The sequence below is a fragment of the Artemia franciscana genome, chromosome 8 (assembly GCF_032884065.1).
Source record: "Artemia franciscana chromosome 8, ASM3288406v1, whole genome shotgun sequence".
In the NCBI taxonomy this organism is placed as follows: Eukaryota; Metazoa; Arthropoda; class Branchiopoda; order Anostraca; family Artemiidae; genus Artemia; species Artemia franciscana.
Genome location: NC_088870.1, coordinates 9,004,886 through 9,024,656, shown reverse-complemented (window position 1 = coordinate 9,024,656; position 19,771 = coordinate 9,004,886). Strand labels below are relative to the sequence as shown.

Sequence of the window (19,771 nt, the reverse complement as noted above, 5' to 3'; positions counted from 1 at the left end):
AGTTCAGTGAAATTGACCTAAATTAAATCAAACTGATCATACAGCTTATTGAAAGTACACATCGGCAATATTATAGAAATAGCTAATTCTATTAAGACGAAACTTCCCGAGCTTGACGAGAGAGATGCTGAACTGACCAAAAGAAAATGTTGTAATACCACAGCTGCTACAAGTATTAGTGTTATTACTGTCAATACTACTACTAGTTCTACACATAGTGCTCCTACTACTGCTGTGACTACTATTACAACAGTGGTTAAGAATGTGAAGTGAAACCTTCAGGGAACATTGAGGAGGGAAGTTGAACAGAATCACTACACGAAGTCTCCACGCAGGTTGTCAAATGTGCGTATAAGCAATATCTTAGGAACGGCTTGGTGTGTGAAGTTAAAACTTACAAGGCTTGATGTGGGGGATGTTGAACTAATCAAAGGGCAATAATTGAATCTTGCTACGACTACTACTATTACGACTAAAGCTAAGCCTACTACTACTAATTCTACTGTTACTTCTACTAATACGACTCCTTATTACTACTTGCACTACTAATACTGCTCCTAAATCTGCGGGTACTAAGGCGAAAATTATGGGGAATTTTGAAACAGTGTTCAACTAAATGAAAACACACTATGCCTATACAGGTTGTCAAGAGGACGTAAAAGCAATGGCTCAAGGATGGCTCATGGAACTAAGTTGAAATTTTCACCGTGTGTTGAGGGAGATGTTGAAAAAAAGATGCTATGCACATACTGCTACTAATGCTACTACAATTATTGCTACTACTGAAGCTGGGGCTATTATGTTGAAGTTTTTGAGCAATGTTTAGATGGATGTTGAACTAAATTAATCCTAACAAAAAGTATGTAGAGTGTAAAAATATTTGACAACAATATCTCAGGAACGGCTTACATTATTGGAACTTGCACATAGGCTCTGGGGGACTTTGTTGACCTCGAGGTTTTTGTTATTTGAACTTATTTTAACAAAATGGCTATCTAAAAAATTAGATCAGACAGATTTTGGTAAAAGAAGGGGGGGGGGGTGCTAGTCACCCTCTGGTCTCTTTTGACTTTAAAAGAACACTAGATCTTTCGATTTCCAATCGAATGAGCCTCCTCCGAAATTTATACGAGCACTCGTTCCACAAAACCTTCTATGCCCTGGGGCACAATTTATAAGACTTTTCCCCGGGTGGAGTGTTGCGTAAACCACGGAGTTTTTGTTATATGCTTCTAGGTGTATTCTAAAAATGCGTATTTGGGGAAAAAAGGGCTGGTGGAGAGGGGGGGGGGGGAAGTTGCCATCCGATCACTTTTGATTTTAAAAAAGACCTAGAACTTTCAATTTCGAATCATTTGAGTTCCCTTCAAAGTTTCTATGACTACCTCTTCCATTAAAACCTCAAATGCGCTGGGGTTGTAAGTTACAACCCTTCTCTCGGGCTCGGGGGGGGGGGGGAGGGTATATTGAACCCGAAGTTTTTGTTATTTGATCTTTGGACAATATAAACAAAACGCCTATCTCAAATTGTTGATCGAATGCATCTGGAAAAAAGAGGGTATATATGTGTGGAGGGGGGAGGGTAGTTGCCCTCTGGTCAGATTTGACTCTTAAAAAGGGAACTACAACTTTCAGTTTCTAATAAAATGAGCCCTCTCTGAAGTTTATGCAACCACCCCTTGCACAAAAGCCTTCTATGCCTCAAGGGCATAACTTACAATATTTGCCCCAGGCTCTGGGGGTTTGTGTTGACCCCAGAGTTTTTTTTTCATTTGTGAACTATTTTGAAAAAAAAGGTTATCCCAAAATTTTAATCAGATACATTTGGGAAAATAAGGGTCTTGGAGGGGGGGGGGCTTGTTGCCTTCCAATCACTTTGACTCTAAAAAAGTGCACCAGAATTTCCTATTTTCGATCGAATGAGCCTACTCTGAAGTTTATACGATCATTCCTTCCATAAAACCATCTATGCACCCTGGGCATAACTTATAGCAATTACTCCCGGGCCCTGGAGGGTTTTTATTGACTCCTAAGTTTTTTTTTTTATCTGATCTTTGAAATATTTTGAACAAAATGACTATCTCAAATTTGTATCGGATACATTTAGGGAAAAAAAGGTGTGGGGGAAATAGGTGCACTCCAATCACTTTTGGCTCCTAAAAGGACACCATAACTTTTAATTTCCAATCGAATGAGCCCCTCCCAAGTTTATACGACCACTCCTTCAATACAGTGCCTCTGGAAAAAAAACGAAATAAAAAAAAACAACATCGGAGCCTTACGGCTATTACTAAATGCTACGCTAAAGCGTTGCCTCTGATATTGCTGAGATGTCAATTGACAACCAGCATACCTATAATGGCTTTTGATTTAGTTTCGAAGCAACAAACTTTCTGCAAAGTTTTCTGCTTTATACCCTTTTCTAGCATATATCCTACACTATTACTTCTACTATGGTTTACCCTATACCATAGTAGAACTAATATTAGAAGCAATAGGAGTAGTATTAGTGATAGCAGTAGTAGTATTAGTAGTAACAGTATTGGTATTCACGTTGTGTATTTTAGGTCTAATAAAACATGAAAGAAGCTTTTCTGACGTATATTATAGCAGTAGCTTTCAGAATTAATCCCCTTTTTAAATCCATCAATAGGTTAAAAGAGGTTTCTTGACTGATTAGTGGACGATGGTGAACCACTCCTCTCCATCAACTTGCAGGGGTCATTGTCCGGTTCCTGATCATGGGCCCTTTCGCAGTTTTCCTCCTAAAGAGGATCCTCCCACAAAGGTGTCCTACAGTACCAGGCAAGTTAACTTTGAGATGATGTAGAAAATTTTTTAAGAGAAAACAGAGTAGTTTTAGGAAGGAGAAGATGCATAAGCCAAATTTTCCCTCTTAGATAACTGAACAGTGCCACCAGAACCCTCCCTTTTTATAGACTATGAGCAATCGAGTTGCTCAGCCGATAGATGAGCTTCAATGAAGGTCATATCCTAGTATGGTAAATGAGACAAATATATCAAGTTGATTAGTACAATGCACGAAAACAGCATTGCCGTGGTGAAAAAAGAGAATGGGGTTAGTAGCTGGTATAGGGTTGACTCAGGGATTAAGCAAGGTTGCGTTCTTTCGCAGTTTATGTTTTTTTTTTTTAATTCGTCTTAGAGGAAAAAACATTAAACCCATATCTTATTAAAACTTTTGTCAACTTTATTTAAAAAAAAAATTAGAGGGAAAGTAAAACTTTTCGTACAATGCACGAAAACAGCATTACCGCGGTGAAAAAAGGGGAATGGGGTTTGTAGCTGGTTTAGGGTTGAATCAGGGTTAAGCAAGGTTGCAGTTTTTCGCAGTTTATATTTTTTTTTTATGAAATTCGTCTTAGAGGAAAAAAAAGTATAGCTTAATTTTATTAAAACTATGTTTTATTAGAACTTTTTTCAACCTTATAAACAAAAAAATAGAAGGAAAGTAAAACTCTAATACTTAGATTATGCTGATGATGTGAATTTCCTAGTAGAAATGTTATTCCACTGGTTGGCTCAAAAAGGTTTCCTTTCAAAATAACGGATGCGTTTTTCAAGACTCAAGATATAATGAAAAGAGAAATCACCAATGCAACAGCACAAACACATTATAAAAAAAAGAGAGAGAAAAGGAAGACAAGGAAGACTTGTAGCTGTTGCAGCTGTTGAACCATAAACCTATGACGCATAAACTTGCCGCAAAAAAAGGGATGAAATGTGACGGCTCTATTCCTATTACTATTAGCATGTATAAAACTCTCTAGTCTGAATTATCTTCACTGAAGGTGAGGAACAATCCAGAGATGCAGCTTTTCTGCACTTTGCAGCTCCTTTGCTGAAATCCAGCAAAGGATATCTTTCTTTCACAAGGGTTAGCTACGTTTTTCAGAAGAACGGTGTTTTTGAAGGTTTTGAGGGTTCAGTTTGCAAGAATAGGTTCGAAAATTACTCTTAAGAAGACTGAGTCACTTGGACAGCGAATAAATGCAGATGAAAAAATGTTGGGTAACAAGAAAACCAATCTAATAGATAACTACCCTTACTTGGGTAGCGATATTAGCAATGATGGTGGATGCAATGAAGATGCTAAAAGTACAATAGCCAATGCCTATAATTTCTTAACAGTTACAATCTGCAAGCCAAGAGTAAAATATCGGAAGCTACAGCTATGACAGGGGTTAGCTATTTCTTTCTAAATTCGCGGCGCCAGGTATAATTGAAATTTTGATTTTGCGCTAGTCTTTTACGCATTTTTTTACGGAGATGACAGTTGAGCTTTCTAGTTCTGAAACGTCGGCGCTTCGAAAGACAGAGGATCGAAAGACAGAAGATGAAAGACAGAGGATGATTTGCTTGAAGTTTTCCACAGGGACTGTCTAGGATTCATTCAGGTAACCGGCTGACTCAGCGCATTTGAAGCAATAAGCTGTACGAAAAATTAGTTTTTTCAACTCTCTAGGGCTATGAGAGAAAGGTTGAGACACGTTCTGCGGATGAAAGACTACCGTCTATATCGTCAATTTTGGCCAACCATCTAGGACGAAAAGAAAAGGAGTTCTACCCTGAATAGAGTGAAAAGATGCGGCAAGAAAGGCTTGAAAGGGAACTGAGACTTCTTGGAAAATATAAAGAGAAAAGCTTTGAACACATTAGAATTCAGAAGGAGCGTGCGCAGCTACGTTGGCCTAGGGCGGATTGGTACTGCAGTAAGTAATTAGGAGTAGTACTGCTGAATTCCTAAAGTAATGAGAAGTAGTCTTAGAATACCAGAAAAGAGCTCACACAAACGGAAATAAAGAGTTCTCTTAATAATAGGTGCTTGAAACCTATACAGTAGTATTATTTGATATATTAAATTCGATTAGGCGCCTTTCATCAAGATCAATTGTGTGGCATTTTTTTGGCCTTTCCTCTTTTATCCAAAAATAGCAACAATTTTCCAAGCTCATAACTTTGGATGATCAACTTTAAACTTAGCTTTTTTGAATTTGGAATATACATGAAAGCCGAAACTTTTGATGTGTTAACTGTTGTAAAAGCTACCTTTTTTGGAGTTTCGGCTCCTTTTAGTTCGATGTTACACTTACACACAGTTAGTTACCACGAACTGTTTGACATATTACAACCGTTGCAAAAAATGTTTAGACATGCACTTTTCAAATGAGAGGTTAAATGACAAAAGTAGGTAAATAATTAAGCTAAATGACCAATAGCAACATGACCAGTATCTAATAGACAAATGAAGGGTCAAATGTCCAAGTATCTGGACTAAACAAAGTGCTGACTCATACCATTTTTCGGTTTTGGGGCGCGATTTTCAGGTTGACCGGTTAAGCGAAATAAATCCACTCCCACTGCATCCACTCCCATATATTTTAAAAATGCCTTTTTTGTATCCTTATCGAAGATAAACTTGCTTTTCTATAAAATGTGAAGAAAGGCCTTTTATTGAGTTTTCATATAAATAATGACAAAAAATTCATACCAACCCCTTGCATTCTCATAAAAAGACGCAACAGCAAAACATTACTGTTGACCAGATCAATTATAGGTCTTGATTTTACTCTGTAGTAGGAATTTGTCTTAGGTTACCAAACCGTGCTGAAACACAATCAATATCTTTGATTCTGGGGCATCCGTAATGTTTACCTTTACATGTCTTTAGATAGATGATTTATTGCAAAAAGCCTGCGGCCCATAGCAACACAGAAAACAGCCTACAAACAAAGCTCAAGAACAAAATACAACTTTATAAATAAATAAACAGATAAAAAAATCAGCTTAATTACATACCTTTATTACCAATACAAACTATACATACCATATTACATACCTTCATTACCAACACATGCTATAAATACCATATTACAAACCTATACATACCTTTATTACATATACATGCTATACATACCATATTACATACTTATACTTACCATATTACATACCTTTATTACCTATATATACAATATTACATACCTACACATACCTTTATTACGTATACATACTATATTATATACCTATACATACCTTTGTTACCATCAGAAGTCGACTTCACTTGGAAAAACTCAAGCTCAATTGAAGATTGTTCAGAACAGGAATAGAGGGTCTCGGTAGAATTATCTTTTTGGTTCAATAGTATATTTGAATCTTCCACAACAAATAACTCATCCTTAATTTCTGAAAGAAAAAAAACTTGTAATTAAATTTTAAGAGAATAAAAGAAACAGTATCAGGACCCCAATGGATATTTGCATATGAATATGGAATGGAACTGATGAACGCGACATTAACTTGATGAATACACCATTAACTTGATATTTTTTTTCTGAGGCATATTTTATACTATTTTTTTAGTATAATATACAAATTATACTAAATCTTTGCCAAAATACACTACCTTTTATACAATGTATGACGTCGTTCCAACACTATCATATATATTTTTTGTTCTTTAAATGCATATGATTATGACGTCGTTCACATGATTTTTTTTTTCAAATTAAGACTTGAGAGTATGACCAGCTGAAGGATACACGTACTGCACAAAACCCACCAAAACATTGTCAGGCCTCACTAATGGGGCCCGATCTCCCCGTTGGGATTCACGGATTTAGAGACAAATGGCAGGTGGCACCATTTTCTTCTTCAAAATCTTTGTTTGAAAATCTCGTCTAACTTTGTTCGGAAAGTTAACAACTAAAACCATTTTTTTTTTTACACATGCTTTTGTCACTAATCTCATTTATTGTTGGATGTTTATGCACGCTATAGATCTTGCAAAGTAGAAGATCGACTATAACATCTAATATAAAAAAACAAACAAATTGTGCAAAAAAGACGAAAGACTTCCTAACAATCATTTGAACAAAGGTATTATTGCCAGAAGATAGAAGATTGCCAGAAGATTACTGAATTTCTTCCCTTTTTACTAACAAAAAAATTTGAATCTAATACAATATCAACAGTAAAGTTTACTTTCATTGGGTTTGCTAAGCCCACTTCTTAAAATACCTATATTTTCTACCAGTGACTACCAGTGGTATTGTACAAAACATAAGAGCTTCTCTCACTAGCATGTAAAGGTAGTCACACCTTTGCTCATCCCTAGCAATGAATTTAAAGGTTTGCATGCTTTTCTACTATGGTACCAACAACATAAGAATAATAGAGCACCTACTAGTGAGCCTGCTAGATTTTTACCCAAATGAAGAGAAACATCTAAAAAGTGTCTAAAGGCATGAATTAGGCTTTTGAAGAACTGACACTTTAGCTAAATATATATATATATATATATATTTAAAAGGGACTATAGTTCTGACTCATGTTATATATTTCCTTAAGAATCCCAAATTAATGTTTTTAGCAGTCTTAATTCTTAGCGCAACCAAAACAGGATTCGTCATAAAATGCCTAATCTAACTAGAGACGCCTTAAATAAAGGCCCTAATGAGACTAGCAAATCAAATATTCAATCAATAGTTATCCAAGTCCGTAACTTGGGATATCGCAGGGATATCCTCCGAATCTTAAGCATATCAATTATGTCTTCGAAGTTCAACAAGAACAAGTTAGTATTGTTATTTTTATTATTGTTTTAGTAGTAGAGTTAAAAAAAATTGGCATGCAAAATTGAGGAAGATAGTCAAGCATTGAGGTTGAATTGTCAGCCTTTGAGTGAAGCTAAGGAAAACTATTGTCAAGTATAAAAAAAAGGTAAAAATTGTGAGAAAATACATATCTAACATAACCAGAAGTTGAACAATAACTAAAATAAACAATCAAGTCAAACTAAAACAACCTGAAATTACGACAAAAACAGCACTACAACCTTCCAAACCTCTTTAAAATTGGAGGGTCTGTAACCACTTTACTGGATACAAAACCAATTTTTTTTTTGAAATAAAACGTTCAAAAAAATACAACTCAAATAAGAAATACATCTTATGGATTAGCTTTTTGAAAAATCAAAAAAATCTTGTTAGTCAGACATCTAACAAATTTACATTTATGTTTTTTTCTTTTGAATGCATTTGTTTAAAAGTAAGGAGCGACATTAAAACTTAAAACGAACAGAAATTACTCCGTATATAAAAGGGGCTTTTCCTCCTCGACACCCCGCTCCTTAAGCTGAAGTTTGATTCTTTCTCGCAACTCTACTTTTTAAAACAATAAAAGACTTCAGCGTAAAAAGCGGGGTGTCGAGGAGGAAAAGCCCCTTTTATATACGGAGTAATTTCTGTTCGTTTTAACTTTTAATGTCGCTCCTTACTTTCATTTCAAAAAACTTGTTTTTTTTATTTAATATCTATTTAAAGACAGTATATTTTACCACAGCATTCTAGTCTTTTGAGTGTAGCCTTTTGAGGGGTGGAAGCCATATTTGTGGTAATTTCTTTTCATTTTAGGTTCTATTGATTGATTCATAATAATTTCTGTCTGTAATGGATTTTATTTATCTATTCATAATATTTCTGTTCGTTTAAGGCTGCCTTTTTAAATGAATTTATTTCTTCTCGTTTAACGTTTCACTATCATTTTTCTTGTCTATTGAAGACTTTTTTTGGAAAACAAACTTTAAAACTAATTAAAACTACAGGCTAAACGATTTAGAAAATAAAATGTAACTTTTTATATCCTAAAAAATGCAATATAATAAAATAAAATACAATAGGAAATTTTAACTAACAGATTTAACCTATTATTCGAGGTTTGTAGTATGTTTATAATTCCTAGTAACTCGTTCAAATAAATCAAACACACATCAACATAGAATTAGGCAATATCATACAACAACACAGTAAATGCCATTAAGCTGCTATTGCTGTACTATGTATATAATCTATATATATAAAAATAAGTTGTCTGTGTGTGGATCTGTGTGTGGATCAGGTGACGTCATGTTTGTCCGCATATGACGTCTGAATTATTTCACACTAATACAAAAGAAGAAAAAAACTAAAAAAGGTAAAAACTACAAAAAAAACTAAAAAGAAAAAAAAACTAAAAAAGCTAAAAAACTAAAAAAAACTAAAAAAAGGTAAAAATCTAATAACTAAAAAAAAACTGAAAAAAATAAAAAAAGGCAAAAACTACAAAAAAAATAAAAACTAATAAAAAAACTAAAAAAGCTAAAAAACCAAAAAAACTAAAAAAAACTAAAAAAAGGTAAAAAACTAAAAAAAACTAAAAACTAAAAAAGAAAAAAACTAAAAAAAAGGAAAAAACTGAAAAATAAAAGAGAAAAAGAAAACTAAAAAAATATGAATAAATATATATAAAAATAAGTTGTTTGTGGGTTATGTCTGTCTGTCTGTCTGTCGAGTGACGTCGTGTTTGTCCGCATATGACGTCTGAAAAAAGAAAAAAGGAAAAAAATAAAGGAGAAAAACAAAACTAAAAAACGAATGTATATACAGACCGGGACACCGGGATACAAATGACGACCGGGACACAGGGAATATAAATGACGACCGGGACACAGGGACACAACTACAATGGGGACGCCGGGGGGCATAGGGGGATATAAATGACGATTGTAGTATGTTTATAATTCCTAGTAACTCGTTCAAATAAATCAAACACACATCAACACAGAATTAGGCAATATCATACAACAACACAGTAAATGCCATTAAGCTTCTATTGCTGTACTATGTATATAACATTTAATATGTAGAGAGTAAGACCCTTTTTGGGATTCAATTTAAAACACATTTTAAATGTTGCAAAACACATTTAAACGGAAAACATATTTAAATGTTCGAAGCTTTGAGATGTCCAACCCTGAAAAAAAAAACAACAACAACAAATAAATATATAACCACCCTTCCCTCCCTTTGAGCAGTGTTACATTCGAATTAAGAAAGATACTTAATAGCACAGTAGAGATTGGTGTCTGGACACCACTAATATTGTTCCTATACATACAGTACCTTTCATACAACTCGACTCAAGCGGAATAAACTCAAACTCAAGTTTAGGCTGTACTGAAGTGGAGGAGAGACTCTCCGTAGGAGCATCATAATGGTTTTTCAGAAAACTTGAGTTTTCTGTACCAATAAGCTCATCCTCAATTTCTGAAAGAAAAACCGTTTTTGAAAGAATTTTCCGTAAAATTAGAAACAAATTAACAGCAAATAGGATGCGATCGACACTAAATTTGCCCTATTTTCCCCCCTAGATCAAAATTTAGGTACACTAAGAGGAGGTGTTAAAGGTTGAGCGTCCGCAGTTTCAGAAAAGTGTGGACCTCCAGCCGAACAAACCAATCAATAAATTTATTCATAATAAAAAAATACAGGGTTATTTTGGTCAAAGAAGTTTAGCTCGTTGGGGGCCTAACAACACAAAGACAGAAAACCACAAATAAAATAGACAATTCACTAAGTTACAAAATACCCCCCCCCCAAAAAAAAAAAAATAACGACAACAAAAAACAGAGGAAACAGAAAATATACAATAGAAAACGGTGAAATTTACAAACAAAAGGAGAATACCCTAGAGAGTAGAATATAAATATATTGTTAAAATTTGGAAACCAGTGCATACTTCTCAACTGGGGCCAAAGTGAACAGTTCTGCTTGTCCTTTTTCATCAGCCAACATTTTTTTAGATGAAGTGGAGTCTTATAGTCTATTTTGAAGAGTAATATGTGATAATTTGCTACAAGACTGTCATTTCTTTAAGCCATTTTTCAGCTGTTAAATGGATAGATTCATTCAAAAGGCGAGAATGCAGGAAACTGTTTCGAGACCCGAATGACAAAACTTTGGGTTAAAGAAGCAAAAAAATAGGGGGAAATAGAGATAAAAAAAATGAGCGGTATCCACTCTTCCAGAACTGCTGCCACCCACTATTACTGATCGTTGCTATAGGTGATGTTGATTGAGCCTGTCAGTACATATTCAAAGTTGCTCCTTTGTTAGTTCATACTTAACTTGAACTTGCTTCAGAATCTAGTGCCATCTCCCAAACCTGGCATCTGGAATTTATATGGTTCAGTAGTGATATTTTTATAGTAATATTCAGAATAGGATAAAATGTGTTGCTCCTTTCTTGGTAGGGATATTAGAAACCCTGCTAATCGGTTTTCAACCAAGGAAAATACTCTTTAAAACATAGACCATTAAACCTGGATGAGCCGATCGACGTGCATGATATCAGTTTTGCACTTAGAGCAGGTTTTCGATTTCGAGCAGTAAGAAAGGGTAGGCGTGTCATATTAAAAGCAGAATCATCCAAGGATATACAATCCAAATCATTAAGAGACATAAATTCCACATTTTTAGCAGAAAAGCAGGTATAGCCCACCATTTTTTAAGCACAATTATGGAAGGATATACATCTGTACATTATGAACGTCAAATTGGGTTGCTATAACGCCCTCAAACAGCTCTCACTAAGAGATTTTCGCACAAAAGTACACCTTGTTAGAAGGGGAATTACACAAAGATTTTCAATCTCTATGGTTAGAGAAGCTTAGTGGGCCCATAGCCCCTACAGACTCCCTCGAACCTAACTCTTGATTTTTGACAAAGGTAGGCAGCTTCCACCTTTCCAACAGTTCGAGGTAACGAACTGTAGTAAGGAGCGACCCGGCTCAATAGTAACCGAAACACTAAAAAATGGAATTTTGATACCAATAGTTACATCAAAAGAATCGAATTTTAACGCTGATTTAAAATATATAAGTTTCATCAAGTTTAGTCTTACCCATCAAAAGTTATGAGCCTGAGAAAATTTGTGTTATTTTTAGAAAATAGGGAGAAACACCCCCTAAAAGTCATAGAATCTTAGCAAAAATTGCGTCATCAGATTCAGCGTATCAGAGAACCCTACTGTAGAAGTTTCAAGCTCCTATCTACAAAAATATGGAATTTTGTACTTCATTTATATAGAATGAAAATCTAGTTAGTTTTGGTTCAAACAAAGTTCATCTACCTTTCTTCTATAAAGATGGTATAGAAGGAAAAAAGGTGTTGAAAGAGTAGCCTGCCCAACTTGTTTTCTCAATCATAAAAAAAAGGATTGAATAAAGAGTGAAATTTATTTTGCAAGTCCAGTTCAAATTAGGTGCAAAATCATTGTTTTTTGTTTTTGTTAAAAAGGTTCTGGTTAAATTGTGGAGGAGTCTTGGGCCCATCTAATATTAAACCAAAAAAAAAACAAGTTTTTTTAAATGAAAGTAAGGAGCGACATCAAAACTTAAAACGAACAGAAATTACTCCGTATATGAAAGGGGCTTTTCCTCCTCAACGCCCCGCTCTTTACGCCAAAGTTTGACTCTTTCTCTTAACTCTATTTTTAAAACAGTAAAAAAAATTAGCGTAAAGAGCGGGGCTAGGAGGAGGAAAGCCCTTTTCATATACGGAATATTTCTGTTCGTTTTAAATTTTAATGTCGCTCCTAACTTTCATTTAATTTTTTTTTAATTTTAATTTCTGGACGTTTTTGAATTAATGCATGTTTTGATCTCGGCTCTCCACCACATTAATAATTAAAACGAAATTTGCATATTATTTTTTTTTGGGCTAGATGGCTTTTTCATAGTTTTAATTGGAAGATTTTGAGAAAAAAGGAGCGAGAGAGGAGGCCTAGCTGCCCTCCGATTTTTTGATTACTTAAAAAGGCAACTATAACTTACAATTTTTTACGAACGTTTTCATAAGTAAAAAATATACGCAACTTGCGAATTAAATTACGTAGCGAACTTCTATGTTCGTATGTTATAATTGCGTATATGAGGGGGCTCACCCCTCGCTCTTTACATTGAAGCTTAAATTTTGTTCCAATTCCTTAAGAATGGCTCCTGAATCACAAAGCCCGTAGAATAAATAGTTGAAATCACCAAAAATACTTTAGCGTAAAGAGCGAGGTATTAAGAGGAGGTAAACTCCTCATATGCGTAATAATTTCTGTTCGTTTTAAGTTTTAATGCTGCTTCTCACTTTCAGTAGAAAAAACTTTTCATATTTATTTTTTCATTGTTTTTTTTTTTTTAAATAATATGATCACCCCTGGGAAAAAACAAACAAACAAAAAAACAAATAAACACGCATCCGTGATTTGTCTTTAGGCAAAAATGCGAAATTCCACATTTTTGTAGATAGGGGCTTGAAACTTCTACAATAAGGTTCTCTGATACGCTGAATCTGATGGCGTGATTTTCGTTAAGATCTTATGACTTTAAGGGGGTGTTTCCCCCTATTATATATTTAAAATCAGCATTAAAATGGAATTCTTTTGATGTAGCTATTGGTATCAAAATTCTTTTTTTTTTTAGTTTTGTTTACTACTGAGCCGGGTCACTCCTTACTACAGTTCGTTACAACGAACTGTTTGAAAAGAGCTATACATCACTTTCTGTAAGTAAAAGTGGTCAGAGAAAAATTGGGTATTTTATGTGTTTTACCGTAATTCTACGGAGCCCCGTAAAATTGGTCTTTTACCAACATTTTACATATTTTACTAGCATATTTTATGACACCTAGTAGTTATCATCAAACAAAACTGCACAAAGGCTTGGAGAAATAGGTATTGATATAATATAGCTATTTCGATTTTTACTGGAGACACAGCAGGGCGAAAAAAGTAATATAATTATTAATTACATTCATTAATTTGTCTATGAAGTACTAGCTGTTGGGGTGGCGCTTCGCGCCACCCCAACACCTAGTTGGTGGGGGCGCTTCCGTGGCGCTTCGCGCCACCCCAACACCTAGTTGGTGGGGGCGCTTCGCGCCCCCCCCAAGCCCCCCCGCGCGCGTAAGTCGTTACGCGCCATAATAGTTACGCGCCATTGTAGTTGTGTCCCTATGTTATATAAACTTGCGAATATACAACATTCTTTGCTGTCCCATTGTCTTTGCATATAAATAGATTGTCAGGTTATCCCCCTGTTTCCCCCGGTGTCCCCGTTGTAGTTGTGTCCCTGTGTCCCGGTCGTCATTTATATTCCCTGTGTCCCGGGTCCCGGTCATCATTTGTATCCCGGTGTCCCGGTCTGTATATACATTCGTTTTTTAGTTTTGTTTTTCTCCTTTATTTTTTTCCCTTTTTTTCTTTTTTAGCTTATTTAGATTTTTAGATTTTTTAGTTTTTTTTATTAGTTTTTAGTTTTTATTTCTTTTTAGTTTTTTGTCCCGGTCGTCATTTATATCCCCCTGTTTCCCCCGGTGTCCCCGTTGTAGTTGTGTCCCTGTGTCCCGGTCGTTATTTATTTTTTAGTTTTTTACCTTTTTTTAGTTTTTTTAGTTTTTTAGCTTTTTTATTTTTTTTATTAGTTTTTAGTTTTTTTGTAGTTTTTGCCTTTTTTTTAGTTTTTTTAGTTTTTTAGCTTTTTTATTAGTTTTTAGTTTTTTTTGTAGTTTTTGCCTTTTTTTAGTTTTTTTAGTTTTTTAGCTTTTTTATTTTTTTTATTAGTTTTTAGTTTTTTTTGTAGTTTTTGCCTTTTTTTAGTTTTTTCAGTTTTGACGTCACCTGATCCAGTTTTTTCAGGTGACGTCACCTGATCCACGATCCACAGATCCACAGACAACTTATTTTTATATATATAGATAGTTTTTTTTTTTTTACTTATGTCCTGGTCGTCATTTATACTCCCTGTGTCCCGGTGCTTTGTTGATTGCTAATCGAACATTCCTTTTGTCCTGGTCGCTTTCTCTTTGAGTGTCGTCATTTATTAGTTTTTTCCTTTTTTTTTTTTAGTTTTTTATTGGTTTTTACCTTTATTTTAGCTTATTTTTCAGTTTTTTCCTTTTTTTTAGTTTTTTTTTATTTTTTATTTTTTTTAGTTTTTTACCTTTTTTTAGTTTTTTTAGTTTTTTTAGTTTTTTAGCTTTTTTACTTTTTTTATTAGTTTTTAGTTTTTTTTTGTAGTTTTTGCCTTTTTTTAGTTTTTTCAGTTTTTTTTTTAGTTTTTTATTGGTTTTTACCTTTATAGTTTTTTTAGTTTTTTAGCTTTTTTATTTTTTTTATTAGTTTTTAGTTTTTTTTTGTAGTTTTTGCCTTTTTTTAGTTTTTTCAGTTTTGACGTCACCTAATCCAGTTTTTTCAGGTGACGTCACCTGACACATCCATCCACACATCCATCCATCCATCCATCCACAGACAACTTATTTTTATATATATAGATATTCACAGGTGGGACATAGGGACACAACTACAATGGCGCGTAACTAATATGGCGCGTAACGACTTACGCGCGCGGGGGGGCTTGAGGGGGGGGGGCGCGAAGCGCCCCCACCAACTAGGTGTTGGGGTGGCGCGAAGCGCCACCCCAACAGCTAGTATATATATATATATATATATATATATATATATATATATATATATATATATATATATATATATATATATATATATATGTTTTTAACTACGTAAAACTTGCGAATATACAACATTCTTTGCTGTCCCATTGTCTGTGCATATAAATAGATTGTCAGGTTTACCGACTCTTGAACATGCAACATATAATGGTCAATGGGAAAACAATCCGTATTCAGATCTATACCTCATGATTCTAATGATTGCCCTTGAGTTTTGTTGATGGTGATTGCTAATCGACCATTCCCTGAGTCGCCATCGTCATTTATATATCCCCCTGTGCACCCCGGCGTCCCCTTTGTAGTTATGTCCCTGTGTCCCGGTCGTCATTTATATTCCCTGTGTCCCGGTCGTCATTTGTGTCCCGGTGTCCCAGTCTCTGATTTCTCTTTGAGTGTCCCGGGCGTCATTTATATTCCTTGTGTCCCGGTGTCCCGGTCGTCATTTATATCCCCCTGTGCCCCCCGGCGTCCCCGTTGTAGTTGTGTCATTTATGTTCCCTGTGTCCCGGTCGTCATCCCGGTATACATTCGTTTTTGAATTGGTATATGATGAAATAAATTTTTAATTTTTTCCCTTTTAGTTTTTTTTTATTGGTTTTGACCTTTTTTTAGGTTTTTTAGTTTTTTTCTTTTTTCTTTTTAGTTTTTTTTTTGAAGTTTTTATCTTTTTAGTTTTTTTATTTTTATTTATATTTTTTTAGTTTTCTTTTTCTCCTTTATTTTTCAGTTTTTTTCCTTTTTTCAGTTTTTTTTTCTTTTTAGTTCTTTTAGTTTTTACCTTTTTTAGTTTTTTTTTAGTTTTTTAGATGAAATTTTTTTTAGTTTTATTCCTTTTTTTCTTTTCAGTTTTTTATTGGTTTTTACCTTTTTTTAGCTTTTTTAGTTTTTTTTCGTTTTTTCTTTTTACTTTTTTTTTTAGTTTTTATCTTTTTTATTTTTTTTATTTTTATTCTTAATTTTTTTTTTATTAGTTTTTAGTTTTTTTTGTAGTTTTTGCCTTTTTTAGTTTTTTCAGTTTTTTTTTTTTAGTTTTTAGATTTTTACCTTTTTTAGCCTAACCAGGATTTGAACCTGGGACCTTCATTCTCCGTTCTGACACCCTCTCTCACCGAGTGACTACTCCAGCATGTTCATTTTGGTGTTTTAAATGGTATATTATTAACCAAATTAATGTGTTTTACAATAAAGAAAGCGTGCCGAGGAACTATCAGCAGCAAGTTTTTTGGCATAGACTCTTTGAGCATCTTCATCAGTCATTGTAAACTTAAACATTAATAGATTTCTACGTGAACATATGTCTTATATAACTTGAATGACGTCACCGTCAAAGCAAAAATGACGACAACTAATTTCATGACGTCAGCCGACACAGAAACATGACGTCACCTGACAACTAATTTCATGGCGTCAGCCGACACAGAAACATGACGTCACCTGATCCACAGACAGACAACTTATTTTTATATATATAGATTATGATTGAGTGATTTTAGTTTTTGTTTTGAAAGTGCTTTGTGGAATTGGTAGTCGACTAGCCCTTCTCTTTCGGCACATCACCTTATTAACATTTGCTTACTCTCTTTTAATGAACAGTTTATGTAACTTTTCCAATAAAAAAAGAAACATAGAAAGCACTATCATTTGGCTCGAGGGTCTGTAGCAATGTTACCCAGTCTGAAGCGAAGAACAGAAGTATCTTTCTTTGGCTCAGATTTGGTAAATCGGTATCGATTTACAAAGGAAATGGCGCAGATTTGAACTTGAAAATTTTCTAGTTTTCGGTGATTATTTTCAAACAGCAGCGCTGAATTTGGTCAAGGTTGTAAAAAAAAGTAATCCTCAATCATTTCCTTCTCTTCAACATGGAAATAACAAAAATTCCGAATAATGACGATTGAAAATTTAATAATGAAAGAATTTAAAATTTGACCATTGGAATGAATATCAGAAAATACAATAAATTTTAATAATAAAAGAACTTAACAATAATAATGAAACAACTAAATAATAAATTGAAATCAATCATACAACTATTGCTAAGCTGCAGTTGACAAATGTCCAGGATTTTTAGTTTATTGGACAGAAAAAAAAAATCAAACTTGGTAAAACAAACGTCAACGATAGCAATGCAGCTGTTTATTTCAAAACAATAACACTTAACATCACATAACACAACATAATAACATGTTTAACATAATAATACAAAACATCACACTTGGTAAAAAAAACCCGTCAACAACAGCAATTCATGTGTTTATTTCAAAACAATAACACTTAACATCACATAACACAACATAATAACATGTTAACATAATAAAACAAAACATCACACTTGGTAAATCAACCGTCAACAACAGCAATGCAGCAACTTATTTCGAAACAATAACACTTAATATCGCATAACACAGCATTATAACATGTTCACATAATAACACAATACATCAGACTTGGTAAACAATCGTCAACGGCAGCAAGGCAGCTGTCTATTTCAAAACAATAACACTTAACATCACATAACACAACATAATAAGATGGTAACATAATAAAACAAAACATCAAACTTGGTAAAACAACCGTCAACAACAGCAATGCAGCAACTTATTTCGAAACAATAACACTTAATATCGCATAACACAACATAATAAGATGTTAAGATAATAACAAAAACATCACACTTGGTAAAACAAACATCAACGACAGCAATGCAGCTGTTTATTTCAAAATAATAACACTTAACATCACATAACACAACATAATAACATGTTTAACATAATAACACAAAACATCACACTTGGTAAAAAAAAACCCGTCAACAACAGCAATTCATGTGTTTATTTCAAAACAATAACACTTAACATCACATAACACAACATAATAACATGTTAACATAATAAAACAAAACACTCAAGCTTGGTAAATCAACCGTCAACAACAGCAATGCAGCAACTTATTTCGAAACAATAACACTTAATATCGCATAACACAACATTATAACATGTTCACATAATAACACAATACATCAGACTTGGTAAACAATCGTCAACGGCAGCAAGGCAGCTGTCTATTTGTTAACTTAAATACATGTTAACATAATAACACAAAACATCACACTTGGTAAAAAAAAAACCGTCAACAACAGCAATTCATGTGTTTATTTCAAAACAATAACACTTAACATCACATAACACAACATAATAACATGTTAAAATAATAAAACAAAACATCACACTTGGTAAATCAACCGTCAACAACAGCAATGCAGCAACTTATTTCGAAACAATAACACTTAATATTGCATAATACAACATTATAACATGTTCACATAATAACACAATACATCAGACTTGGTAAACAATCGTCAACGGCAGCAAGGCAGCTGTCTATTTCAAAACAATAACACTTAACATCACATAACACAACATAATAAGATGGTAACATAATAAAACAAAACATCAAACTTGGTAAAACAACCGTCAACAACAGCAATGCAGCTATTTATTACAAAACATTAGCACTTAACATCACATAACACAACATAATAACATGTTAACATAATAAAACAAAACATTAAACTTGGTGAAACAACCGTCAACAACAGCAATGCAGCTTTATATTTCAAAACAATTACACTTAAAATCACATTACGCATCATCATAACATGATAAGATAATAAAACAAAACGTCACACTTGGTAAATCATCCGTCAACCACAGCAATGCAGCTCTTTATTTCAAAACAATAAGTTCAAGTTTTTATTTCAACATTCAAAAATAAAGAAATAAAATACAACACTTTCGCAGTGGGGAAAACCTATGAGGTTTCTTTTTATGTTAATCACTTTTAATATCCCATAACACAACATAATAACATGTTCATATTATAACACAGAACATCACATTTGGTAAAACAACCGTCAAAAACAGCAATGCAGCTGTTTATTTCAAAACAATTACACTTATCATCACATAGCACAACATAATAATATGTTAACATAATAAAACAAAACATCACACTTGGTAAAACAACCGTCAACAACAGCAATGCAGCTGTTTATTTCAAAACATTAACACTTAACATCCCATAACACAACATAATAACATGTTAACATAATAAAACAAAACATCAAACTTGGTGAAACAGCCGTCAACAACAGCAATGCAGCTGTTTATTTCAAATGTGACATGTTAAGGCCGTGATTAAGTGAACTGATGGAACTCGAAAATCCCATGTTAAATTGAAAATTTATATTTAAAAAGTACTCAAGTATTCATTGGCGGAAGATGCCGCTTTTAATATCAGGCCATAGCTTCTTGAAGATGCTACAAAATGTTTGAAAGGATTTTGCTCTATTTCCTCTAATTGCTTAGAAATCTTAGAAAATGTCTAGGTCTTTTTCACAAGTGTACTCTATGAAGGAT

At 33.7% G+C, this 19,771-nt stretch overlaps 1 protein-coding gene across 3 annotated transcripts in view; it reads right to left on the bottom strand.

The window, feature by feature from the left end:
* Positions 1-19,771, bottom strand: part of LOC136029951 (zinc finger protein 271-like) — a 59,268-nt gene that overhangs the window by 23,785 nt on the left and 15,712 nt on the right. The window contains exons 3-4 of one of the 3 annotated variants that reach the window (XM_065708501.1): positions 9,960-10,103; positions 6,055-6,204 (exon numbers count right to left, since the gene is read on the bottom strand). The exons of 1 other annotated variant lie outside the window; for it this stretch is intronic. In XM_065708501.1, the coding sequence (XP_065564573.1) occupies positions 6,055-6,204; positions 9,960-10,103 (294 nt within the window). The remainder of the gene's footprint in view (positions 1-6,054; positions 6,205-9,959; positions 10,104-19,771) is intronic. One more of the 3 variants, XM_065708502.1, reaches the window with a different exon arrangement.